This window comes from Scyliorhinus canicula, chromosome 17 (assembly GCF_902713615.1).
Source record: "Scyliorhinus canicula chromosome 17, sScyCan1.1, whole genome shotgun sequence".
NCBI lineage: Eukaryota > Metazoa > Chordata > Chondrichthyes > Carcharhiniformes > Scyliorhinidae > Scyliorhinus > Scyliorhinus canicula.
In genome coordinates this window covers 105167954-105195044 of record NC_052162.1, presented here as the reverse complement: position 1 = coordinate 105195044, position 27091 = coordinate 105167954, and the positions used below count along the sequence as shown (strand labels likewise).

The 27091-nt window shown below is 47.7% G+C and overlaps 2 protein-coding genes across 9 annotated transcripts; one reads left to right on the top strand and one right to left on the bottom strand.

Annotated features, from left to right (window-relative positions):
* Positions 1-2618: 2618 nt before the first annotated feature.
* Positions 2619-21533, bottom strand: LOC119951450 (gastrula zinc finger protein XlCGF17.1-like). Its single transcript, XM_038774652.1, has 2 exons — positions 21509-21533; positions 2619-3647 (listed from the first exon to the last, which is right to left on the bottom strand). The coding sequence occupies exon 2, from the start codon at positions 3539-3541 to the stop codon at positions 2834-2836; it is 708 nt and encodes a 235-aa protein (XP_038630580.1). The 5' UTR covers positions 3542-3647; positions 21509-21533; the 3' UTR covers positions 2619-2833.
* On the top strand, positions 9200-26754 carry LOC119951449 (zinc finger protein 501-like). Of its 8 annotated transcripts, none has more exons than XR_005457630.1 (2): positions 9200-9248; positions 16652-16876. XR_005457630.1 is itself a non-coding variant. In XM_038774648.1 (2 exons), exon 2 carries the CDS (start codon positions 25410-25412, stop codon positions 26613-26615), a length of 1206 nt encoding a protein of 401 aa, XP_038630576.1. In that variant the 5' UTR covers positions 9234-9248; positions 25141-25409; the 3' UTR covers positions 26616-26754. The 8 variants fall into 8 exon arrangements, 7 of the variants coding, with proteins under 7 accessions (XP_038630576.1, XP_038630572.1, XP_038630579.1 ...); XM_038774648.1 differs by lacking the exon at positions 16652-16876 and adding an exon at positions 25141-26754 and having other exon boundaries at positions 9234-9248; XM_038774644.1 differs by lacking the exons at positions 9200-9248; positions 16652-16876 and adding exons at positions 22720-22930; positions 25141-26754.
* Positions 26755-27091: the final 337 nt, after the last annotated feature.

Sequence of the window (27091 nt, the reverse complement as noted above, 5' to 3'; positions counted from 1 at the left end):
CAAGCCTCCGAAACCTCCCATGTGTCAAGTGAAGATTGGAAAGTAATCCTCAGAGCATCTGTTATTTCCTCCCTGACCTCCTTCAACATCCTAGGAAACAATCCATCCGGCCGGGGCGACTTATCCACTTTCAAGGATTCCAACTCCTCTAACACATCCTCTTTCATTATGATTATTATATCCAATTGTCATGATTCTTTTATCCAATATTTCACATTGCTCCACTTGAACTACTTTAACAGCATTATTATTTTCCTTTGTGAATATGGAGACTTAAAAAGGTCAAAGATATTATATAATGAGACACAAATAGATGTTGCCCTATTAGCCAGGAAATTAAACAAAATATTAACTGGTAATTTTCAAAAAAACTATTATTTGAAGCAGGTAAAAGATAAAGTTGCCCTAGTCCCAAATGACCATAGGCTGCTTTTCCCTTTGAGGGGAAGAGCTGACTGGTGGTGATTTAACCTGAGAATCACCACACCTCAGGTGAGGTGCAAGGTTGAGAAGGCGAGCCTTCATGAATAACCTCAGCCAGTATAGCCTCGCTCTGCTTCATGAACCTGCTGTCCAGCCAACTGAGCTAAACAGTATTTTAAGCAATGTGGATTTGGCTATTAACGCCAGCATCTGTTGACCATCCCTCTTTTCTCTTGAACTGAGTAGTTTTCTATGCTATTTCAGAGGGCAGTTAAGAGATATTTGTTACAAGATTACAGCTGATACAGATATTAGGTTTAGATTCCTGATGTGCAGTAACGAGAATCCTTTCAATGTCTCAGATCAGTTAATTTCACGGATATCAGAGTCAATGTTTCAGCGTCTTAAAGAAGGGAAGGATGCCTTGACTGTCTCTGGCAGATTCACTCTACATTCTCCAATTCCGATTCCTATTGGAGATTTTCTTCTTGAGTTCCCTAGCAGTGAGAAACATAATTAACACTTCAGGCCTGTGCACTGATGCGGTGCAGTTCAGCTGAAACGTTACAAACCTGAAATGAAAATGGTTTCTTTCTCCTCAGAGACAGAGAAGTGGATTTAAGTCCACATCAGATCAGCCATGATCTTATCAACTGGAGGAGCAGGATCGAGCGGCGGAATGGCCTACTACTTCTATGATTCTACTTATCCTATTTCTTATGTTGTGTGTGGTACCTTCAAGGGCACTGCACTCAGCTTTGCAGGAACATGGCCTGACACTTTCCATCTCAATCTCTTCCTCTCTCTCTGCAACTCTCACCCCTCCTATTCTCTCTCCATCTCTAGCCTGTCTCGCCCTCTCTGTTACCTTTTCTAGCTGGGTAGAGAGTTGAAAAAGGCAGTGGAACCAGAGCCTTTGAATATTTTTAAGGCAGAGCTCGATAGATTCTTGATTAACAAGGGGGTGAAAGGTTAGGGGTTAGGCAGGAATGTGGGTTGTGGTCACAATCAGAGCCACACAAAATGAGTGATACAGAAAGAGCAAGAAATCAGTCATGTTCTTAATGAATGACGGAGCAAGCTCGAGGGGCTGAGTGGCTACTTGGGCTCCTAATCTGCATGTTGTTATCCAGGGAGGGATCTTTATTCCAATTTTGGATTATCCGATTTTCCGATTTTGTCATTGCCTTGGGAATATTTGATGAAACAGTAAAGAGGAAGGTTTACTCAATTTCTAGTCCCCTGTGTATTTTGTCTTGGGACAATTTTGATTGAGATTTATACTGTCTCTTTGTCTCTTTCTGCGTGCCTCCCTCTTCCTATGTGGTGTCTCTTTTGTTTTCTCTGCCTGTATATGTGTGTGCCTGTCTTGTTCTGTATCACTCAATCGTGATCTTTCTGTTTCTTTGTGAGTTTCTCTACTTGTCTTTCTCTGCCTCTTCTCTCTTTCTGTCTCTCCCTCACTGTCTCTTGCTCTTTCTGTATCACTCATTTTTTGTGGGTCTCTGTCACTCGGGGGTCCACTGCTCGACAGCTTTGTAAAACCCTCGACTAGATAGAAATATAGCACATTTCTGCTTCCCTGGATAAATCCCAGTTCTCTATTCCTAAGGTAGTGTCACCTCACTCAAACTGAGTCTTTGTTAATATCATAGAATGCAAAACTGTAGGGAGGCCATTCCCCTACTGCGGGCACAGAAACTGGGTCAACTGGTTTAGTGCCTGAATAAGATCCAACAGAGGGACCCCTTCTGTGTTCCACTGGATGGCAGCTGGGGTCAGCTGAGAGAAGAATGAGAGTCAAAAGACCTTGAAAACTGAACCCAACCAGATTTAGGGATGGAGAAAACTGGGAGTGGAGGAAAGGAATGGTGCAGTTTGTACGATGGACTTGGATTTCAGCCGAGGGATGAAGAAGAGTGCGTGGAACAGGAAATTAAAACTTTGGTGAACAAGAGAGGAAGAAATGTTCCATAGGAGCTAGAATCGCCTGTTCTGAATTTCTGTCCTGTACTGAGTTCAGGACTCGGACAAGAAGAGACTGTTTGTCCCGGTGGGTGAGTGGGAGGAAGGGAAGCAGGATCAGACTGTCTCAGTCACAAATTATTGTTGGTGAGGATGAAGAAGACAGGGAAAGGAAGAGACCTTCACAGGAAATAACTTGTACAATGATATGAAAAAGAATCATTGCCCTGTCTGTTGAACTGAGGTTTGATTTATCTGACTTTTCTAGAATATTAAGACCATTATTTGGACTTCATTTTATAACAGGAGCAGAAAGAGATCCCAATGAACGTGATAGAGTCTTGGATTTGATTAACAACAAAATCTAATCATTTGTGAACTCGCTGGTTGTCCACAAAATTGATGACTGGGCGAATCCATTCCCACACTCGAAGCTGGTGAAAGGTCACTCCACAGTGTGAATTCTCTGGTGTACAATGAAGTCTGATGATGTCTTGAACCCATTCCCACAGCGAGAGCACCTGAACGGTCTCTCATAAGTGTGAACTAGTTGATGGGATATTAAGTTCCCGGAGCTCTTAAAGCACTTCCCACACTCTAGACATTTAAAAGGTCTCTCGTCAGTGTGAACCCGCCGGTGTTTCCGCAGACTGGATGGATGAGTGAATTTCTTCCCACACTCAGAGCAGCTGAACGGTCTCTCTCCTGTGTGAGTTCGCTGATGTACAGTGAGGTCAGATGACCATCTGAACCCAGTCCCACAGTGAGTACACCTGAACGGTCTCTCATCAGTGTGAACACGCTGATGGAGCATCAGTTCCCCAGAACTTTTATAGCACTTCCCACAGTCTGGGCATTTAAAAGGTCTCTCGTCAGTGTGGACGAGCTGGTGTCTCAGTAGATGGGGTGACTTAGTGAATCCTTTCCCACACGTGGAGCAGGTGAAAGGTCTCTCCCCGGTGTGACTGCGTTGATGAGCTTCCAGCTCAAATGGATATTTGAATCCCTTCCCACAGTCCCCACATTTACATTGTTTCTCCTCATTGTGACTGTGTTTGTGTCTCGACAGACCAGATGATTGGCTGAAGCCTCGTCCACACACAGAACACGTGTACGGTTTCTCCCCACTGGAAACGGTGCTTTTTCCTTCCATGTTCAAAATTCGATGATATTCAGGTGATGATAAATTGGACGACTCAGATTGGACGTCAGATCCTGACGTGAGGTTTGTTTTCTGTTTCCTGACTGCAAATCCTCCCCTGTGAAATTGATTTAAAACAGAAAAAAAACGGTGTGAGAGAGAACCCACAAAAACACAAAGGCAGTTTGTGAAATTGAGCTAAATGCTGAATTAATCTGTTAATTTGTGGGGCCAGAACTAGGTAAAAGTGACAATGAAAGCTGCTGTAAAAACGCAAATAGTTTAGCAATGTCCAAAGATGTGCAGGTTAGGTGCATGGCCATGCTAAATTGCCCCTGTGTCCGAAGACGTACAGGTTAGGTGGGGTTACGGGGAAACGGTGGGGGTGTGGGTCTAAGTAAGGTGTTTTTTCAGAGGCTTGGCGCCTCTGTTTGGAGACGCCAATGGTTCGGAGGCGCTGAATGGCCTCCATTTGCACTGTCGGGATCCTATGGTTCTATGTCCTTCAAGGAAGGGAACATGCCACCCAGCCTGGACCTACATAAGACCTTAATCTCTGTGGGAGGAATGAGAATGTGTTTGGGGAGTGGCAGGGGTTGAAGGAGGGGGATCTACAACTCAACCAAAACTTTGATAAGATTCTCGGCAACCCTCAACCCTCCTAGAAGAACCAGGATATGTGAACAGCATCAGCTCCAAGTTCCCCAATCCTGCCAGTGGATTTACATGATTTTGCAGAGGCAGCATTGGCAATTTGAGGTTTCTGCTGTACATTGTCTATGTTTCTGATACATACAGGAGGACGGGGACCATGGCTGCTCTGCAGACCATGAGCTGGTGCTGGTTTGAAGGTCTCAGTCTTCGAATACTCTGCTTCTCAAGAGTTCAAAGACTGCACCGGCGCTTTGGAATCAATGCTGGATTTTGTTGTCAACATCTGCTCGCAGCGAGAGGAGGCTCCTGAGGTATGGAAAATGATCCATATTGTCCAAGGGCTCACCATGGATCTTGATGGTTGGGAGGCACTTTTGTGAGGCAGGAGCGGGCTGGTAAAGAACCTTTGTTTTCTGGATGTTCAGCCTGAGGCCGATTCTCTCATATGCCTCGGTGAATGCGCCGACGATGGTTTGTAGCTTGGCCTCTGAATGTTTTCACACAGGTGTCGTCTGCGTACTGCAGATCGAGAGGTTTGGATGATCTTGGTTCTGGTCTGGAGGCATCAGAGGTTGAATACTTTCCTGCTTGTCCAGTAGATTAGCTCCATACCAGGGTGTCGGGGTGGAGTGTTGCTGCAAGGAAGATGGAGAAGAGTGTTAGTGCAATGATGCAGCTCTGTTTGACTCCATTTTACAATGTATTGGGTTTGTGGAGGTTCCGTCGGTGAGGATCACAGCTTCATGGAGCAGGCGGAGGATGGTATCGAATTTCTGTGGGTAGCCGAATTTGAGGAAGATGCTCCACAATCTTGCACAGTTGGCAGAGTCAAAGGCCTCTGCGAGATCGAAGAAGGCCATGTACAGAAGTTGATGCTGTTCCCAGCACTTTTCCTGGATTTGTCGCGCGCTGAAGATCATGTCCATTGAGTCTCTTGATGGGCGGAAGCCGCACTGAGACTCAGGAAGGAGCTCTTCAGCCACTAGGAGGAAATAGTTGAGGAATATTCTCGCGATGACCATTCCTGTGGTGGACAGTTGAGGTTGTGGATTATTGTCAAGTATGCATCTCCGCCGCAATTTCGTACTTCTACGGGGATTCCATCTGCGGACCTTGTTGTCCTTCAGATGTCTGATGGCTTTTCGACCTCACGGCGAGCTGGGGTTGTGATGAAATTGTGGCAGGTAGCGTGTTGCAGGACGGTGTCGAGGACAATTGTGTCGAAGGCTGTGTCTTGGTTGAGGAGGTCCTCAAAGTCTTTGTCCTTGATGAGCGCCTCTCCGTTTTGGGTTCTCAGTGGGGTGGCCCCAGGCTCTCGGACCGTAGATGGTTTTGATTGTGCTGAAGAAGCCATGCACCTTGTGGTTGTTGTTGGCGAGTCTCCTGTGCTCTTTCCACCCACCATCTGTTCTTTAGGTCATAGGTTCTTTGTTGTACCTTGGCCTTCAGTTGCCTGTAGGCTTGTGTCTTTGCACTCGAGTTTTGGGGACGTTGCCTGTTCGGAAACACTTTGCATTGCGGTCAAGATGATCCTGGATCTGATCATTCTCGTCGAACCAGTCTTGGTGTTTTCTGGTCGAAAGCCCGAGCAGCTCCTCGCAGGAGCTTACTCCGGTGGCTTTTAAGGCGGATTAGGTGCTGTGGGCATTCTGTGGCTCTGGCTTGTTGGTTGTCACCACGTTAGCTCTGAGGCTCCGGCTGAGTAGTTCTTTCTTCTCAGGGTCGAGTCCAGCGACATTAAATCTCCTGTGGCAGAGTATCTTCTGCCTGCGTTGGTTTAGGCGAGAGTGAAGCAGATGGTAGAGCAGATTAGTCAGTCCAGTAGTCGTCTGTTCCGGCCATAGGGCGTCATTGCGGTCCCTTGTCCGGGCAATGACATAGTCTATTAGTCTACGGCTGGAGAAGAGTGCCTCTTTTGTTTCGTCCGTTGCATCCAAGGTTGGAGCATAGCCACTTATGACTGTGTTGTGCTGTTTCTGGGCCAGGATGAGTCCTAGGGTCATGGGCTGTTCGCTCACCCCTCGGGGCGGAGGGGGGTTGTTGAGGCGTTCAGCCAACACAGTTTTTAATTGCAAATTTGACCCTGAAGAGACGGCATTCTTCTTCTGGTTTGCCTTTCCAGAAGGTATTTCCGCTACCTTGTTCTTTAAGCTGGCCATCCCCTGTCAGTCGTGTCTTGCTTAGGGCAGCACGATAGCACAAGTGGATAGCACTGTGGCTTCACAGTGCCAGGGTCCCAGGTTTGATTCCCCGCTGGGTCACTGTGCAGAGTCTGCACGCTCTCCCTGTGTCTGCGTGGGTTTCCTCCGGGTGCTCTGGTTTCCTCCCACAGTCTAAACACATGCGGTTAGGTGGACTAACTATGATAAATTGCCCTTAGTAACCAAAAAGGTTAGGATGGGTTATTGGGTTACGGGGATAGGGTTGACGTGAGTCGGTGCAGACTAGATGGGCCGAATAGTGTCGGTCCGATAGGCTTCAGATGGTTTCACAGGTCGGCGCAACATCGAGGGCCGAAGGGCCCGTACTGCTGTGTAATGTTCTATGTTCTGCACTGAATGTTCTATGGCCATGATAAATTGCCCTTAGAGTCCAAAATTGTCCTTAGTGTTGGGTGGGGTAACTGGGTTATGGGGATAGGGTGGGGGTGTTCACCTTGGGTAGGGTGCTCTTTCCAAGAGCCGGTGCAGACTCGATGGGCTGAATGGCCTCCTTCTGCACTGTAAATTCTATGATAATCTATGATTAATCGAGGACAAAGGTTCGGCACATCGTGGGCCGAAGGGCCTGTTCTGTGCTCTGAGTTCCTGAGGTATGATGGCAGCGCGTTGTTCAGCGCTGTTGCTATTGGTGTTATCCATGAGGGTCCTGATGTTCCAGGTCCCGAAATTCATTTGGGTGGGTTAGGTGGAAGATGCCCACACGTGGAATCTTTTAATGTGGGTTGGTCGTTACACACCAACCACCACACAGTCCCAGCAGAGCGAGGTGTTGGCCCAGTGGCAGGGAGATTGGAGACTGGAGACCAGGCTTGCTGCAGGAGGGGGACTCATCATCCTGTTGCAGACTAACACACATCATCCTCTGCTTATCTGCCTGTCAGTGATGTCACATCCAAAGTGTGATGTCATTTCATTTTCTCTCCCCCTCATGCCTTGCAGACTCACCCCTGCTTGCACTGCTCCTCTCGCTCCACTGCTTCTGCCCTCATCCGCTGCTCTCCCCAATCCCTGCTTGCCCTGATCCTCTCGCTCCACTGCTTGTGCCCTCATCCGCTGCTGCTCCCCACACCCTACTTGCCCTGATCCTCTCGACCGGCTGTTGTTCCCCGCGCTCCACTGCTGCTCCCCTCGCGGATCAATCAGCTGCTTCCTTTTTCCCTGCGTCACCCTCTGAACCCTGACATAATCTCAGGAGCTCTGCCTCTGCTCATTTCAAAGTTTTGCTTTGATCATAGAATTTACAATGCAGAAGGAGGCCATGAGGCCCATCAAGTCTGCACCGGCAGACTTGGAAAGAGTACCCCACTTAAGCCCACGCCTATACCCTATCCCCGCAACCCTACCTTTGATGCTCCATCCTCAGAGTCTGCTCCCTGGACACATACCCTGTGACTTTGCTGCTCTCCTTACGCACTTTTATCCATTATCTCTGCTGCTTTCCTCACGCTCTTTTATCCTGTCTCTGCCGCTCTCCTCACGCTCTTTTGATGGGCAGCATGGTAGCACAAGTGGATAGCACTGTGGCTTCACAGCGCCAGGGTCCCAGGTTCGATTCCCCGCTGGGTCACTGTCTGTGCAGAGTCTGCACGTTCTCCCCGTGTCTGTGTGGGTTTTCTCCGGGTGCTCCAGTTTCCTCCCACAGTCCAAAGACGTGTAGGTTAGGTGGATTGGGCATGATAAATTGCCCTTAGTAAGCAAAAAAAGGTTGGGATGGGTTGTTGGGTTGCAGGGATGGGGTGGAAGTGGGGGTTTAAGTGGGTCGGTGCAGACTTGATTGGCTGAATGGCCTCCTTCTGCACTGTGTGTTCTATATTCTATGTTTTATCCTGTCTCTGCTGCTTTCCTTGCGCTCTTTCATCCTCGCGCTGAGTCTCCATTGCTTTGCATTATTCTGTGCCTCCACAGCAGAGACACAGGGTGAAAGAGCGCGAGGAGAGTGGCAGAGAGACAGAGTAAAAGAGCGCAAGGAGACACAACAAAAGAGTGAGGAGAGCGGCGACGGACGCATATCATAAAGTAATCATAGAATTTACAGTACAGAAGGAGGCCATTCAACCCATTGAGTCTGCACCGGCCCTTGGAAAGAGCACCCTGCTTAAGCCCACGACTCCATCCTATTCACATCACCCCACCTAACCTTTTTAGACATTTAGGGCAATTTATCATGGCCAATCCATCTAAGCTGCACATCTTTGGACTGTGGGAGGAAATCGGAGCACCCGGAGGAAACCCACGCAGGCACGGGGAGAACGTGCAGACTCCACACAGACAGTGACCCAAGCTGGGAATTGAACCTGGGACCCTGGAGCTGTGAAGCAACTGTGCTACCATGCTGCCCATAAAAGAGCGTGAGGGAAAACGGTAGAGAGATGCAATAAAAGATATTATCAGCGATGATCATAGTGCGGAGCCGGCTCGAAGGGCCTATCCCTGCTTCTATTTGGTATGTGTGTCTATATGTATTCTGTAAGAAGTCTTACAACACCAGCTTAACACCAGGTCACCTGAGGAAGGAGCTGCGCTCCGAAAGCTCGTGTTTGAAACAAACCTGTTGGACTTTAACCTGGTGTTGTAAGACTTCTTACTGTGCTCACCCCAGTCCAACGTTGTATTCTGTAAGAGGTCTTATAACACCAGGTTAAAGTCCAACAGGTTTGTTTTAAACACTAGGTTTCGGAGCACTGCTCCTTCCTCAGGATGTATTGTGTTATTGAAAAGATTGAAGAACATTGCTCCAATAAACATTGACACCGCGCATGCGCTCAACTGCGAAAAGAAACGGCGGCCGCGCATGCGCTACTCGGCGCAATGGCGCAGCAGAAACATGACGGTCGTCAATTCAGGTCTGTAACTAGGGAAAAAAACAACTTTGGACGATCTCCGTATAAACGCGCTCGCGTGAAGTTCTTTTTCGTGGTTTACACATGTGTACGAAGCCTCACCGTCCACCCGCTGGATCATCGCTCGCTACGTCCCGCCATTCCAACTCACTAATTAGGCAACACGTCGACTTCTTCCCGTCGCCATTACACACACTGCGCATCCTCCAATCTCAGTCCAAACCCCGCCCCTCATTGGAGGACCAGCCTCTCCCTCTTCCAGGACCCAACCCTCTCTGTAGCTGCTGTCAATCAACCGGGCATTGTGACGGTTTCAAATGGTCAGACCTGTCAAAGACGAGGGATGGATGATCAGTTCCGGGATCTATGGGATGGGAATTCACACTCATTTCCATAGTGCACTGATTATCACCCTAAATCCCTGCCTCAATCCCACCTGCAAAGTTTGTGTTTCAAATTGTTACTGAGGAGGGATTAACAGTGTGATTAGTTTAATGTTGAACAGGGGGGGCAGTTATTATCTCGTTCGTTAAAAACTCCTTCACCTCTAGACAGGGAACAATGAGTCAAAGAAAACTGATTCACTGTGACCCAAAAACAAGATGCTGAAAATCCTATCTTAAAACAGAAAATGTTGGAAACACTCAGAAGGTCAAACAGCTTTGATGGAGAGGGAACCGGAGTGAATGTTTCAGGTTGCTGACCTTTTTATCCAAACTGGAAGGATTTAGAGATGTACTGGTTTACAAATAAGTAGAAAGTCAGGGAAAAGAGAGGGGAAGAGTAGGGATACACATTGGTTGGCACTGCTGCCTCACAGCACCAGGGACTCTGGTTCAATTCCGGCCTTGGGGAATTTGTACATTCTTCCTGTCTCTGTGTGGGTTTCTTCCAAGTGCTCCTGTTTCCTCACACAGTCCAATGATGTGCAGGTCAGGTGGATTGACCACTTTTTTTGAGGTCCACCAACAAAGTAGAAGAAAGGAAAAAACTTAGGGAAAAGCAAAAATGGCTGCTCCTGGAAGGGCACTGCCCGAATGTAACAGATCAACGGAAACTTAAAAACATAAAATGAGAGTGCAATTAAAGGGGTCAATTCAGCACTCAAACGCCTTCGGAAGGCCTCGGTGGTGCCCATGGACACTGCATGCTCCCTTTCTCGGGACCCCCGGCCGTGAATGTAGCTGCGAAAAGAGGCAGACAGTCTGGCCGGATGACCTACTTGGTCGCCTGCTGCCTGGACCTATAAATGGTGCGCTTCGTCAGGCCCAGGATCAAGAACAAAGAACAAAACAGCACAGGAACAGGCCATTTGGCCCTCCAAGCCTGTATTGGTCATGATCCCAACCTTTGCCAAAACCCTCAGCACTTCCTTGTGCCGTATCCTTCTATATAGAATCATCCTATCCATGTCAAGATGCGTTTTGAACGCCGTTAATGTATCTGCTTCCACAACCGCCCTGGCAACGCATTCCAGGCACTCACCACCCTCTGCGTAAAAAACCTGCCTTGCACATCCCCTCTAAACTTTGCCCAACGGACCTTAAACCTATGGCCCCTGGTGACTGACCTCTCCACCCTGGGAAAGCGTGCCTGCCCATCTACTCTATCCATGCCCCTCATAATCTTGTAGACCTCTGTCAGGTCACCCCTCAACCTCCGTCTTTCTAATGAAAACAGTCCGAGTCTATTCAGCCTCTCCACATAGCTAATACCCTCAGACCAGGCAACATCCTCGTAAACCTCCTCTGCACCTTCTGCAAAGCCTCCACATCCTTCTGGTAATTTGCAACCAGAATTGTGCGCAATATTCCAACTGCAGCCTTAACAAGGTTCTATACAACTGTAGCATGACTTGCCAGTTTTTATACACGATGCCCTGTCGAATGAGGGCAAGCATTCCGTATACTTCCTTGAAAGGCAGGTTGACAAGGAGGCCCTCCACCATCCCTGCCCCTCTCTGCACTGGGTGCTGGTAGATCAGGAGTGTGGAGCTCAAGTGCAAACAAAATTTCAACAAAACATTTAATGAAAAACTAAAAAGAGGGTGCAGCCTATACCACATAACTTAGACATGGTCAATGAACTCCACAAAGCCGCAAAATTGGCAGGTTTCTTGAAAGTCCGTGAATGGGTGCAATCGGTGATTGTACGGCACTTCTGCATGCAACACCCTCCACCCTAAGTCCCCAAGATTGAGGGGGGGGGGGACTCCTCCATTGAGGTGGGGGATGACTCCTCCATAGAGGGCCCTCCAGTGGGGACATCCACCGCCAAACGGCAATAAGGCACGCCATGGCATATCCGGGCGAGGGCAAGGAGGTGAAGGGGCTGCAGCAACAGCCCATACAGGAAACCCCTCCACTCAATGCGAAAAGGCACGCAGGGCATTTCTGGGAGGTGGCTAGGATTGTGGGGCACCAACCCCCAAGACGAGTGTCGGGCGGACAATATGGAATTCCGTCCAGGCAGGGATTTGCCCAGACAGTATACCATCGCACACCTGCGCATCCTCAAGACCGCGAGAAGACATTGGCCATGAGCCGGATGGCCATCTACCACTGCACGTTGTGCTAAATTGTGGGGTGTCATCCAGCCCACTCCTCACCAACCAGCATATCCCCGATCCTGGTCATCCTGGCAGCCACAGCTCGCTCCTTTGCAGGCCATTCAAAATGGTATTATCGGAGGTGCAGATTCCTAAATGGTAGCTCCCTGTTGACAGCCACCACTTCTGACGGGGTAACTGTGGTGCAGGCGACCATGCTCCAAATGTTGAGTAGGTCCAGGTAAACGACGGGCAGCACCGGCAGAGGGTAATGAAGATCCAGCAGATATATGAACAGAAGCTGCACGTCATAATTCGGGCTGTGCATCTGGCAGAAGAATGTGTCGCTAGGGCACACCATCTTGGAGGGGGCTCAACGTAAAGGTATCGCTGCAGGGTCTGAAGGCAGAAGGTCGCCACCTGGGTGCAAAGACACACCAGCGCCTGTCCACCCTCCCTAAGTGGGAGACGCTGAACCTCAGCAGCGACCCAGTGCAATCTCTTGTCCCAGAAGAACTGGGTTGGTGTTCAGCGAGTTCAGGTGACCGAATGAACCCAGTCTCCCAGTGAGAGCACCTGGAAGGTCTCTCATTATTGTGAATGCGTTGATCGGACATCAGTTCCCCTAGAATCTTTATAGGACTTCCCACAGTATGGGAATTTAAAAGCTGTTGTCAGTATGAACTGGCTGATGAGTCAGCAGGTGGGACGAATGTCCCTTTCTACACTCAGAATTGGTGACTGGGGTCACCTCAGTATGAACTCGCTGGTGGATGTCCAATCAAATCCCTTCCCACACTCGGAGCAGTTGAACAACCTTTCCCCAGTGCATGTGTTGGTGTTCAGTGTGTTGAGATGATTGCATGAACACATTCCAGCATTCAGAGCACCTGAATGGTCACTCATCAGTGTGAACAAGTTGATCGTACATCAGCTCCTCAGAACATTCAAAGCACTTTCCACAGTCCAGACTCTCCCTCGTGTGAACTTGCTGGTATACCAGAAGGTAGAGTAACTGAATGAATCCCTTCCTACACAGGGAGCAGGTGAACAGTCTCTCCACTGTGTAACTGCACCAATAGATTTCCAGTTGGGATGGATGATTGAATCCTTCCCCACAATCCCAACACTTCCACGGTTTCTGCTCAGTGTCACAGAATTTGTTTGTCAGATGAGCGGCTGAATCCTCATCCACAGTCGGAACACGTGTACGGTTTCTCCCCATTGTGAACAGTGCTTTTTCCTTCCATGTTCAAAATCTGATGATATTCAGGTTATGATAAATTGGGAAACTGTCAGATCCCAGTGTGAGGTTTGGTTTCAATTTTCCCAACTGCAAATCTTTACCTTCAAACTTCTTGAGAAATTGATTTAAACAGGAAAAAAGGGAGTGGGAGAGAACCCACAAAAACAGGTTGTGAAACTGAGCGGAATGAATCGTGATCATGAAAACTGCTGGACTGTTGTAAAAATCCAACTGGTTCAGTAATGTCCTTCAAGGAAGGGAACGTGCCACCCGGTCTGGACCTACACAAGACCCTGGTCCCTATTAGAGCAAAGATGAAGAGAGGGACAGTGTCAGACACAGAAATACAAACAGCAATATCCTTGTGGCAGGAGGAGAAGGTTAATTTTTGCATTTATTTAAAAAAATAAATTTAGAGTACCCAATTCACTTTTACCAATTAAAGGGCAATTTTAGCGTGTTCAATCCACCTACCTTGCACATCTTTGGATTGTGGGGGCGAAACCCATGCAAACATGGGGAGAATGTGCAAACTCCACATGGAAAGTTTTCAATTTATAACCTAACCAGAACTTGACAGAATCTTCCAAACCCTCAAACCCCACCACCTAGAAAGAGCAGGATAGAAGGTGTATGTGAACACCTTCAAGTCACACACCTTCCTGATTTCAGCACAGCTTGTGCATCAGGTGAATTCACCTGATGAAGGAGCTATGTACGATGAAAAGCTCGGTTAAAGAGTTGGGCTGTAAGGAGAAATTTGAAGGAGGAGAGGGGGCAATGAGGTCTAAGGAGGGAAATCCAGCACTTGTGGCCTGGACAGCTGACGTACCGTTCGCCATTGATGAATCAATTAAATCACAAATACTCAAGAGGCTAAGCCAAGATATCGCAACAGGATGGAAGATATAACGATATTGAGAGGAGAAGTCACTGGAGGATTTGAAAACAATGATGATGTAGGGGCTGGTTAGCACACTGGGCTAAATCACTGGCTTTTAAAGCAGGCCAGCAGCACGGTTCAATTCCCATACCAGCCTCCCCGAACAGGCGCCGGAATGTGGTGACTAGGGGCTTTTCACAGTAACTTCATTGAAGCCTACTTGTGAAAATAAGCGATTTTCATTTCATTTCATTTTTCATTCATTTCAATGTGAACATTGAGGTGCGCATTGCCAAGAGCCTATGTAGCTCAATGAGCACAGGTGTGTTGGATTAATAAGACTTTGTGCGAGTAAGGAGATTGGAAGCAATTATGAATGTCCTCATCTTTGCGTGCATCTGGGAATAGTCCAGTTTCGGGAGAATAAAGGAATGGATGAGCTGAAGCAAGAGTGAAGTTGGGCAAAATTACTGAGGTGGAAATAGTTGGTCTTAGTGATATGTTGTCAGAAGCTCTGCTTGGGGTGAAATATGACACCAAGATTGTGAACAGTTTGGTTCAGCCTCAACGGTGTAAGACAGATGGATGGCATTGATGGTTAGGGATTAGAATTTGTAGTGGGGACTGAAGATGATGACTTCAGCCATCCCAATATTTCAATGCAGGCAATGTATTTTGGTCCAGGTCTGCATGTCAGGCTGACCTGTGGCTTGGAACTATAGAAAAGGCACAGCACAGGAGGCCATTTGGACTATCTTGTCCATGCCAGCCCGAGGGCACCCAGGTGTCCTTTCTAATCCCACTTTCCTGCACCCAGCTCATAGCCCTGTAGTTTACAGCACTTAAAGTGCAGATCCAGGTACTTTTAAAAATAGTTTAGAAGTCTCTGATTCCATCGCCAACTCGGGCAGCAAATTCCAGACTCCCACTACCCTCTGTGTAAAACAAAGTTCTTTCTCATATTCCCTACACCTTCTGCTACTTATCTTGAATCTGTGTTTCCTGGTTCTAGAATTTTCCACCAAGGGAAACAATTTTATCCTGTCCACTCCGTCTTTTTCCCTCATAATTTTATATACCATTATCAAGCCACCCCTCAGCTTTGTTCCAAGAAAAATAACCCTAATTTATCCAATCTCTCTTCGTAGCTGCACTTTTCTAGCCCTGGCAACATTCTTGTAAAACTCTTCTGTACTCTCTCCAGAGCAATAACGTCATTCCTGCAATGCGGTGACGAGAACTGCCCACAATACTCTAGTTGTGGCTTCACCGGTGTTTTATACATTTCTAACATTATATCCATGCTTTTATATTCTATACCTTTGCCAATATGCCTTCTTTACAACTTCGCCGATGTGAACCGCTGCCTTTCGGGAACTGTGTACTTTGGCACCAAGATCTCATTTTTTATCTTAGTATATTCCATTTACTGTGTACTCCCTATAATTTTTTGACCACCCTAAATGCATCTTTTGAAGGGGAACTTTGGAGGGGATGGTGTTCACTCGACAGGGTAGATGCAGGAAGAATGTTTCCGATGGTGGGTATGCCCAGAACCAGTGGTCACAGTTTGAGGATATGGGATAGACCATTTAGGAGAGATTAGGAGAAATTTCTTCACCCAGAGAGTGGTAGGCCTTTGGAATTTGTTACCAGAGGAAGTGGTCCAGCGGTAAGCTCAGCTGCCTCACAGCACCAGGCATCCGGGTACAATTTCGGCCTTGGATGAATGTCTGTGTGGAGTTTGTACGTTCTCCCCGTGTCTGCATGGGTTTCTTCCGGGTGCTCAGGTTTCCTGCCAAAGTCCAAAGATAGAACATAGAACATAGAATTCTGTGACACCGTGAAAGTAGTGGGAAAGGATTAAATTACCCATCCCAACTGGAAATTCATTGGGACAGTCCCACTGGGGAGAGATTGTTCACCTGCTCCAAGTGTGGGAATGGGCTCACTCAGTCACCCAACCTTCACACCAACAAATTCACACTCGGGAGAGACTTTCAAGTGCCCGGACTGTGGAAAGTGCTTTAAAATTTCTGGGGAGCTGATGTCGCATCAACATGTTCACACTGATGAGAGGCCATTCAGGTGCTCTGAATGCTGGACTGGGTTCATGCAATCATCTCAACTCACTGAACACCAACTGGGGAAAGGCAGTCCAACAGCTCAAAGTGTGGGAAGGGATTTGATTGGTCATCCACGCTGCTGGCACACCAGCGTGTTCACACTATGAAGAAGCCGTTCACTTGTTCTGAATGTGGGAAGGGATTCGCTCATTCATTCCACCTGCTGACGCACCAGCAAGGTCATACCGAAAAGAGACCTTTTAAATGCCCAGACAGTGGGAAGGGCTGTAAAAACTCTGGGGTACTGATGTCCCATCAACGTTCTCACACTACTGATAGACGGTTCAGGTGCTCGGACTGTGGGACTGGGTACATTCGGTCACCTGACCTCACTGAACGCCAGCGCACTCACACCTGGGAGAGGCCATTCAACTGCTCAGAGTGTGGGAAGGGATTCAGTCATCCAACCTGCTGATCCACCAGAAAGTTCACACGGGAGAGTTTGACCTGCTCGAAATGTGGGAAGGGATTCATTCGGTCATCCCACCTGCTGACATACCAGCAAGTTCATAAGTAACTATGTTGAATGTGTTTTGCTGTTAATTGTATCCAGGATTGATTCACATTGATTATATCCACATTCATTGGGATCTGTTTCTGCAGATTCTCATAAACTCCAGCCCAGTTATAGATGAACAAGATGTGGATGACTTGGAGCAGCAACTGTCTTCACTGCACATCATACATGACTTTATTGAGGGTTCAAGATTATGAACAATCGCCAGGCAGGAATGTACCCTTCCAGTCGGGAAACACTTCACCGGTCAAGGGCATTCAACCTCTGATCTTCGGGTAAGCGTTCTCCAAGGCGGCCTTCAGAACCCGTGACAACGCAGAATCGCCGAGCAGAAACTTATAGCCAAGTTCCGCACGCAGGAGTACGGCCTCAACCAGGACCTTGGATTCATATCGCATAACATTCATCCCCACCATTTGACCTGGGCTTGCGAAATCTTACCAACTGTCCTGGATTGAGACAGTTCATACCTCTTTAACCTGTGATTATCCCTCTCTCCAGTTGCTCTGTCTGGACCTGTAAAAGACTTACTTACCTGCAAAGACTTGCATTCAAAGTATCGTCTTGCATCTTTGACTTTGTCTATATATATGTTTCTGGAACCCACCTCTTCATTCACCTGAGGAAGCAGTGCTCTGAAAGCTAGTGATTTGAAACAAACCTTTTGGACTTTAACCTGGTGTTGTAAGACTTCTTACTGCAATCAAAGGAAGGACAGGGAAGGCAGGATTCGGGAACCATGGATGACCGGGGAAATTGAGAATCTTGTCAAAAACATGTGAGGTACAGGCAATGAAAAACAGATAAAGCACCTGAGGAATACATGGAAAGTAGAAAAGAGCTCAAGCAGGGAGTTGGAGGGCAAAAAGGGGTCACGAAACGTCCTTGACAAAGGAGAATCCCAAGGCATTTTATTCGTATATTAGGAACAAGGTAGCTAGAGAAAGCGTTGGTCCACTCAAGGACAAAGGAAGGAAATTATGTGTAGAACCAGATGAAGTAGGTGAGGTCCTTAATGAGTATTTTGCATGGGTATTCACAAAGGTTGGACACGCTGGTTGGTGGTATCTCAGAGGATGTGTAAACACTTTAGAACAGGTCATTATTACGAGGGAGGAAATGTTAGGTGTATTATAAAGCATTAAGGTAGGCAAATCCCTCGGGCCAGATGGCATCTATCCTAGAGTACTGAGGGAGACAAGAGATGAAATTGCTGGGCCTCTGACAGAAATCTTTGTATCTTCATTGGCCGCAGATGAGATCCCAGAGGATTTGAGGTCAGCCATTGTTGTACCATTATTTAAGTAGGGTTGCAAGGATAATCCGGGTAATTATAGGCCAGTGAGTTTGACGTCAGTGATAGTGAAATTGTTGGAAAAGATTCTCAGAGATAGGGGCTGGGATTCTCCCCTACCCGGCAGGACGGGGGGGTCCCGGCGTGTTGGAGTGGCGTGAACCACTCCGTCGCACCTTTAGAGGTCAAGCCCTCACATTGAGGGGCTAGGCCCGCGCCGGAGTGGTTCCCGCTCCGCCGGCTGGCGTGAACGGCTTTTGGCGCCACGCCAACTGGGGCAGAAAGGACTTCGCCGGCCAGCTTACGTCTGCGCATGCGCTGGAGCGTCAGCGGCTGCTGACGTCATCCCGGCGCATGCGCAGGGGAGGGAGTCTCTTCCGCCTCCGCCATGGTGAAGACCATGGCGAAGGCGGGAAAAAAAGAGTACCCCCACGGCACAGGCCCACCCGCCCATCAATGGGCCCCGATCGCGGGCCAGGCCACCGTGGGGGCACCCCCCGGGGTCAGATCGCCACGCGCCCCCCCCCAGGACCCCGGCACCCGCCCGCACCGCCAATCCCGCCGGTCAGGTAGGTGTTTTGATTCTCGTCGGCGGGAGAGGCCTGTCAGCGGCGGGACTTCGGCCTATTGGGGGCCGGAGAATCACCGCGGGGGGCCCGCCGACCGGCGCGGCGCGATTCCCGCCCCCGCCGAATCTCGGGTGGTGGAGAATTCAGGACACGGCGATTGACGCCGGCCCCGGGCGATTCTCCGATCCGGCGGGGGGGGGGGGGGGGGGGGGGGGGGGGTCGGAGAATCTCACCCAGAATCTATGCACATTTGGAAGTGAATGGTCTTATTACTTTTTCTGAGTTACGAAGCCAGGGCTCAGAGTGTGCACAGGGATGAACCCCTAATCCAGCTCCTTGCCTACTCCAAAAACCAATTCAACTTCAAATTGAATCCAATTCATGGTCCCCACAAGAGAGACATACCAGATCTGAGCCAAAAGGCAGAGCACACTGAGCTAAATAGCTGGCTTTTAAAGCAGACCAAGAGCACGGTTGAATTCCCGTACCGGAATAGAACATAGAACAGTACAGCACAGAACAGGCCCTTCAGCCCTCAATGTTGTGCCGAGCCATGATCACCCTACTCAAACCCACGTATCCACCCTATACCCGTAACCCAACAACCCCCCCCCTAACCTTACTTTTATTAGGACACTACGGGCAATTTAGCATGGCCAATCCACCTAACCCGCACATCTTTGAACTGTGGGAGGAAACCGGAGCACCCGGAGGAAACCCACGCACACAGGGGGAGGACGTGCAGACTCCACACAGACAGTGACCCAGCCGGGAATCGAACCTGGGACCCTGGAGCTGTGAAGCATTTATGCTAACCACCATGCTACCCTGCTATATATATAAATGACTTGGATAAAAATGTAGTGGGTCTGATTAGCAGGTTTGCGGATGATACTAAGATTGCAGGAGTTGAGAATACAACAGGATAGAGATAGGCAGCAAAATTGGGCAGAGAAATGGCAGATGGAATTTAACCCGGACAAATGCGAGGTGATGCATTTGGTAGATCCAATTCAGGTGGGAGCTATAAAATAAATGGCAGAACCATCAGGAGCATAGAGATATGGAGAGATCTGTACGTGTAGGTCCACAGATCCTTAAAAGTGGCAGCACAGGTGAAAATGGTGGTAAAGAAAGTATATGGCATGCTTGCCTTCATAGGACGGGAAAAGTTCAAAAATTATGTTAGTTATATAGAACGTTGCTTAGGCCACATTTGAAATACTGTGTCCAATTCTGGTCACCGCACTACCAGAACGATGTGGAGGCTTTGGAGAGTGTACAGAAAAGGTTTACCAGGATGGTGCCTGGTATGGAGGGTATTCGCTGTGAGGAGAGATTGAATAAACTGGGATTGTTCTCCCTAGAGAGACGGAGGCTGAGGGGCGACCTACATTAAACTCCTATTTTTTGACTACAGCTCCGCCTTCAACACCATAACCCCAGCCAAGCTCATATCAAAGCTCCAAAACCTAGGACTTGGCTCTCCACTCTGCAACTGGATCCTCGATTTTCTGACCAACAGACCACACTCAGTAAGAATGAACAACAACACCTCCTCCACAATAGTCCTCAATACTGGGGCCCCGCAAGGCTGCATACTTAGCCCCCTACTCTACTCCCTGTACACACACGACTGCGTGGCAAAATTTGGTTCCAACTCCATCTACAAGTTTACTGATGATACAACCATAGTGGGCCGGATCTCGAATAACGACGAGTCAGAATACAGGAGGGAAATAGAGAAACTAGTGGAGTGGTGCAGCGACAACAATCTCTCCCTCAATGCCAGCAAAACTAAAGAGCTGGTCATTGACTTCAGGAAGCAAAGTACTACACACACCCCTGTCAGCATCAATGGGGCCGAGGTAGAGATGGTTAGCAGTTTCAAATTCCTAGGGGTGCACATCTCCAAAAATCTGTCCTGGTCCACCCACGTCGATGCTACCACCACGAAAGCACAACAGTGCCTATACTTCCTCAGGAAACTAAGGAAATTTGGCATGTCCACATTAACCCTTACCAGCTTTTACAGATGCACCATAGAAAGCATCTATCTGGCTGCATCACAGCCTGGTATGGCAACTGCTCGGCCCAGGACCGCAAGAAACTTCAGAGAGTTGTGAACACCACCCAGTCCATCACATGAACCTGCCTCCCATCCATTGACTGGGGGCAGCACGGTAGCATGGTGGTTAGCATAAATGCTTCACAGCTCCAGGGTCCCAAGTTCGATTCCCGGCTGGGTCACTGTCTGTGCGGAGTCTGCGCGTCCTCCCCGTGTGTGCGTGGGTTTCCTCCGGGTGCTCCGGTTTCCTCCCACAGTCCAAAGATGTGCGGGTTAGGTGGATTGGCCATGCTAAATTGCCCGTAGTGTCATTAAAGGTAAGGTTAAGGGGGGGGTTGTTGGGTTACGGGTATAGGGTGGATGCGTGGGTTTGAGTAGGGTGATCATTGCTCGGCACAACATCAAGGGCCGAAGGGCCTGTTCTGTGCTGTACTGTTCTATGTCTATGACTCCATCTACACCTCCCGCTGCCTGAGGAAAGCGTACAGCATAATCAAAGATCCCTCCCACCCGGCTTACTCACTCTTCCAACATCTTCCATTGTGCAGGAGATACAGAAGTCTGCGAACACGCACGAGCAGACTCAAAAACAGCTTCTTCCCCGCTGTTACCAGACTCCTAAATGACCCTCTTATGGACTGACCTCATTAACACTCCACCCTGTATGCTTCATCCGATGCCGGTGCTTATGTAGCCACATTGTATACCTTGTGTTGCCCTGTGATGTATTTTTTTAAATTCCCTTTTCTTCCCATGTACTTAATGATCTGCTCGCAGAAAATTACTTTTCACTGACAATAAACAAATCCAATCCAATCCAATCCAGGTGGTTGGCCTAGATCAGTGTTCTTCAAACTTTTTTTCCGGGGACCCGTTTTTACCAACCGGCCAACCTTTTGGGAGCAAACCCGGCCGAACTTCGGGACCCAACGTGGCCGACCTTCGCGACCCGCGCCGGCTGACCTGCGCGACCCACGCCGGCCGACCTGAGCAACCCACCATTTTCTCTTACCTTGTTTGCTGCTGATAAAAATGGAGGAAATGGCTTTGGAGCCCTTTGGCCCTCGTACACGCTCCTCCAATGGAACCTGTTGGATGAAGGTGAAGTCTTCCTGTGTCAAAAGGTATGGAGTCTCCATCTGTCCAAAGTTCTGCATTTTTATCCTGTAAAATTTTATCAAATAAAACCCCTCCGAACTTGTAGAAAAAAAATAAAAAATAAAATGAATAAAATAAATGAATAAAACCCCACAGAACTTGTAAAAAAATAGAATAAAATAAATGAAAAAAATAAAAATTAAATGAATAAAATAAATGAATAAAACCCCCGAACTTGAAACAAAAAGATGCGACCATTAAAAAAATAGCGGCAGCACTGCGCATGCGTGCCCAATCATCGGCACGCATGCGCAAAACTATGCACATGCATGCCGATGATCGTACAATGCAGCCAAATTTTTTTTACATGTTCGCGGCCATTTTAAAGGCCACTTGCAGCCGGCGTTATTAAAAGCCGGCTGCTGCGCGGGAATTTGCGCGATCGGGAGCACCGCGAAGGACGGCTCCGCGACCCTCCCGACACCCGCCCGTGACCCACCCACGGGCTTATCACCCCCCTGACTTTGAAGAACACTGGTCCAGATAGGGCACGTTTCATCAAATAATTGCAAAATGGAATTTAGGTGCAGATTTAAGTTCCCTCCCTGGATACAAACATAAAAGTTAGGAGTAGGAGTCGGCCACTTGGCCGCTCAAACCTGTTCTGCCATTCAATAAGATCATGGCTGATTGGATTGTAACTTCAACATCACATTCCTACCAACGCCCGATGGAAAGTGTCAGGCCGTATTCCTGCAAAGCTGAGTTCAGTGGCCTTGACAGTACCACGCAAAACATAAGAAATCGGATAAATACAATCACAGAAGTAGTAAGCCATTCTCCCCCTCGAACCAGCTCCTCCAGTTGATAAAGTCATGGCTGATTTGATGTGGCCTTAACTCCACTTCCCTGTCTGTACCCGCATAACCTTAAATTCAATCCAATGTGAATGTGACTCGGGTAAACTCTCCCTTATTATCCATCTGATTCTGTCCGCAGACTCTGACCCACATTGACACCTCACAATGCTCGGCTGATTGACGGCAACTCTGGGCCTATAGGAAGAGAGGGGGTGGGACTGGATGACCGAACGGGAGCGGCTGGTCCTCCAACCAATCGGAGTGAATGAGGGGCGGGGCTGGGAGTGGAACATGGCAGTGTGAGTAATGGCGTTTTTTTCTACGATGTGCGATTGGTGAGGGAGAGAAATGGCGGTGAGGAGGAAGGTATAGGTCCGATGGATGGGTGGAGAAGCCACCTAAACATGTGTAAGGTGCAAGCGCCGATAATCAACTCCCTGGTCCGCTGTTTGCCGCGAACCGAAATTTTATCTCAAGTACTGACCCAAGTAAACGGCCGCAATGTTTACAGCGCACGGTTTTTACACACTTACAGAGAACGCACAGTGCAGAAGGAGGCCATTCGGCCCATCGAGTCTGCACTGACCCACTTAAACCCTCACTTCCACCCTATCCCCGTAACCCCATGTCACCTCTTTTGGTCACTAATGGCAATTTATCATGGCCAATCCACCTAACCTGCACGTCTTTGGACTGGGCGAGGAAACCCACCCAGACACGGGGAGAACGTGCAAACTCAGCACAGTCAGTGACCCAGCAGGGAATTGAACCTGGGACCTTGGTGCTGTGAAGCCACAGTGCTAACCACTGTGCTACCCACTTCTGCTATCGTGGTCCTTGGTGGTGGAGGTTGAGGATTTTGGATGTTCTCTCATAGTTCTGGTTGCATTTTGAAATAAGAAATATATCTTCATCTCCTCCCTCCTGTCTGTGTTCTCTCTCTTTGTCATTGATCCCGGGAAGTCCAGAGTCTTGCTTAGACCCACTTTGTGTGGCTGGTTCCCTTGAGGTGTTCTGCAGTCCTTGCTCTTTATTTCTGAGTTACAGGATGAGACAGACATATGTCTTGATTAATTTTCTTCAACTTGGACCAGAGGGAGCTGGACTCAAGAACATGTAATTGTAAACATGTAAATCCAACTAACCATCAGCAAAAGGAAGAAAACCAGTCAAGAGCCTTCTGACGAATTTCAATAATAGCTTGATTGTATTTTTCCTGATTATTACAAATGTCCAGGTTAACCTCAGTAAATATTCCCCCACCATCAGGGGAAGAGGTTTTGGATTCACTGAATGTTTGATACTGAAGACTAGCTGAGAAAATTTAAGATTCAAGAACATATATTAAAAATGATTTATCATAATCAGGAAGCTTGTGATCTGGTGGTTATACAAAGATTGGATATTGCAAAGATAAATAAATGCAGGACATAAAATATAACTAGTTCTCCTTTTTAAAAGAGAATCCAAAATTTAAACTTTACTTGTTACAGATATAAGAATTCTACAGGTAAGTAAACATATCCATCAAATATTAAAGTAATGTTTCCTTAATCTCCGAGTATGTGAGGCTGGCTACGTTCAGAATAGCCTTTAAGTCATTCTCTGAGAATTGAATGAATCTCCTCGGGTAATTCGTTTTAAAAATAAATTTAGAGTACCCAATTCAATTTTTTTCCAATTAAGGGGTAATTTAGCGTGGCCAATCCACCTACCCTGCACATCTTTGTGTTGTGGGGGCGAAACCCACGTAAACACGGGGAGAATGTGCAAACTCCACACGGACAGTGACCCAGAGCCGGAATTGAACCTGGGACATAGGCGCCGTGAGGCAACAGGGATATTCCACTGCGCCACCGTGCTGCCCCGCTCCTCGGGTAATTCTAATGAATTTTGGAGTTGTATCGTTAATGTTAACGTAGAAGATAATCTTTATTATTGTCACAAGTAGGCTTACATTAACACTGAAATGAAGTTACTGTGAAAAGCCCCTAGTCGCTTCATTCCGGCACCTGTTCAGGTACACAGAGGGAGAATTCAGAATGTCCAAATTACCTACCAGCATATCTTTGTGGGAGGAAGGAGCACCCGGAGGAAACCCTCGCAAACACGGAGAACGTGCAGACTCTGCGCAGACAATGACCCAAGCCGGGAATCGAAACTGGGATTGTGGCGCTGTGAAGCAACAGTGCGAACCATTGTGATACCGTACCGATCAATGCTTATTTGACCATTGATAGACCATCTTTAATTAGTATCCAATATTTGGTGAAATTACTACCTATTATAATGAGGGTGCTTGTTCCATTTCCAGGAAATGTTATTTTGAATTTATTCCTGAAAACTGCACATCCCATACAGTCCTGTTGTCGATGTTGCTTAGTTAAGGTATTGTGTCCAGTAAGATGATAAAATGTGGGCAGGATACTTTGTATTTTTTGTGTTTTTACTTATCAGAGCTAGTATTGTAATGCGCCTGTTCATGACATAGACCGAACAATATTTTAGTTGTGTATATTTCTTAGTAAATTCACCTTAATTGTGAAGGGAGTTAACGTTGCTTTTGCAAGCAAGTCTTGACCATGTTAAAATATGTTTTATTGAGTGTTTACCCGGAGTTTACCCTGATATTCCACTCTTAATTCCACATTATTTTGTTTTTATTCCTTCACACCCTCCCCTTTAGGTCATGAATGAACCAGTTTGTTTTTTATGACAGCTTGCAAGGTCATCTTTTTCCAGTGCCTGCTGCACAAATTACGAGATTCATCCAGCTCAAAATCACAACCTACCTTTGTGTTTTTGTGAGTTCTCTGTCACTCCCTTTTTTCTGTTTTAAATCAGCTTCACAGGATATTAGACGGTGAGGATTTGCAGTCAAGAAACTGAAACAAAACTTCACATCAGCCCGAGTCGCACAATTTATCATAATCTGCATTTCATCGGATTTTGAACATGGAAGGAAAAAGCACCATTCACGGTGGGGAGAAACTGACCACGGGTTCTGTGTGTGAACAAGGCTTCTATCAGTCATCAGGCCTGTCAAAACACAAATGCAGTAACATTGGGGAGAAGCTGTGGAACTGTGGGGTCCGTGAGAAGGAATTTGATTACCAAAGTGGGCTGGAAACGCATCAACTCAGTCACAATGGGCAGAGGCCGTTCATCTGTTCTCAGTGCGGGAAGGGATTCATTCATTCGTCTCACTTGCTGACACACCAGCGAGTTCACACCGACGAGAGACCTTTTAAATGTCCAGACTGTGGGAAGTTCTTTAAAAGTTCCGGAGAGCTCATGTCCCATCAACTTATTCACACTGACGAGAGACCGTTCAGGTGCTCTCACTGCAGGACTGGATTCAGGCGATCATCTCAACTGACTCGACACCAGCGAATTCACACTGGGGAGAGACCGTTCACCTGCTCCGAGTGTGGGAAGGGATTCACTCAATCAACTCACTTGCTGAGACACCAGCGAGTTCACAGTGATGAGAAACCATTCAGCTGCTCTCACTGTGGGACTGGATTCAAGACATTATCTGACCTCACTCTACACCAGCGAATTCACACTGGGGAGAGGCCGTTCACGTGCTCAGAGTGTGGGAAGGGATTTACTCAGTCATCCACCCTGTTGAGACACCAGCGAGCACACACTGTGGAGAGACCTTTTAAATGTCCAGACTGCAGGAAGTGGTTTAAAAGTTCCTGGGAGCTGATGTCCCATCAACGTGTTCACACTGACGAGAGACCATTCAGGTGCTCTCACTGTGGGACTGGGTTCAAGCAATCATTTAATCTCATTGTGCACGAGCGCAGTCACACTGGGGAGCGACCATTCACCTGCTCAGTTTGTGGGAAAGGATTCACTCAGTCAGCCCACCTCCTGAGACATCAGCGTGTACACACTGGTGAGAGACCATTTCACTGCCCAGACTGTGGGAAGTATTTTAAAAGTTCTGGGGAACTGATGTCCCATCAACGTGTTCACACTGAACTGAAACTGTTCAGGTGCTCTCACTGTGGGACTGAGTTCAGACAATCTTCCAATCTCACTGTGCATGAGCGAACTCACACTGGGGAGAGGCCGTTCACCTGCTCAGAGTGTGGGAAGGGATTCATTACCTCATCCCACCTGCTGAGACACCAAAGTGTTCACAAGTAACTACAGTGATTGTACTTTGTGTTAGTAACATCCAGGACTGAAACACGTTCATATGTTAACATTGAGAATAAACTCAACCTCAATTATAAATATTAATATTCTGGATAACAGTCAAATAAACATAGTGTTGAATCTTAAATATCTCCATCTCAAAAGGCTCTCCATTTCCAGTTGTCCATCCTGACATCAACCAGGTGTGAGCAGCTCATGGAGCTTCTTTGTTACTAAGATTGAGACAATCCGATCAGTTGGCTCTGCTGCTCCCCTCTGTTCCACTAGTCCAGTTTTTTTCTATCTTTTTTTCCGGGGACCCATATTTACCAAATGGCCAACCTTCGCAACCGCCCATTTTCTCTTACCTTGTTTGCTGCTGATAAAATGGAGGAATCGCAATCGCGCCCAAAGCAGGTGACGTCGACGTTCGGGAGGCATGACTTGCTCTCTGCCTCCCTTCAGGGGGGAGCATTACATTAAAT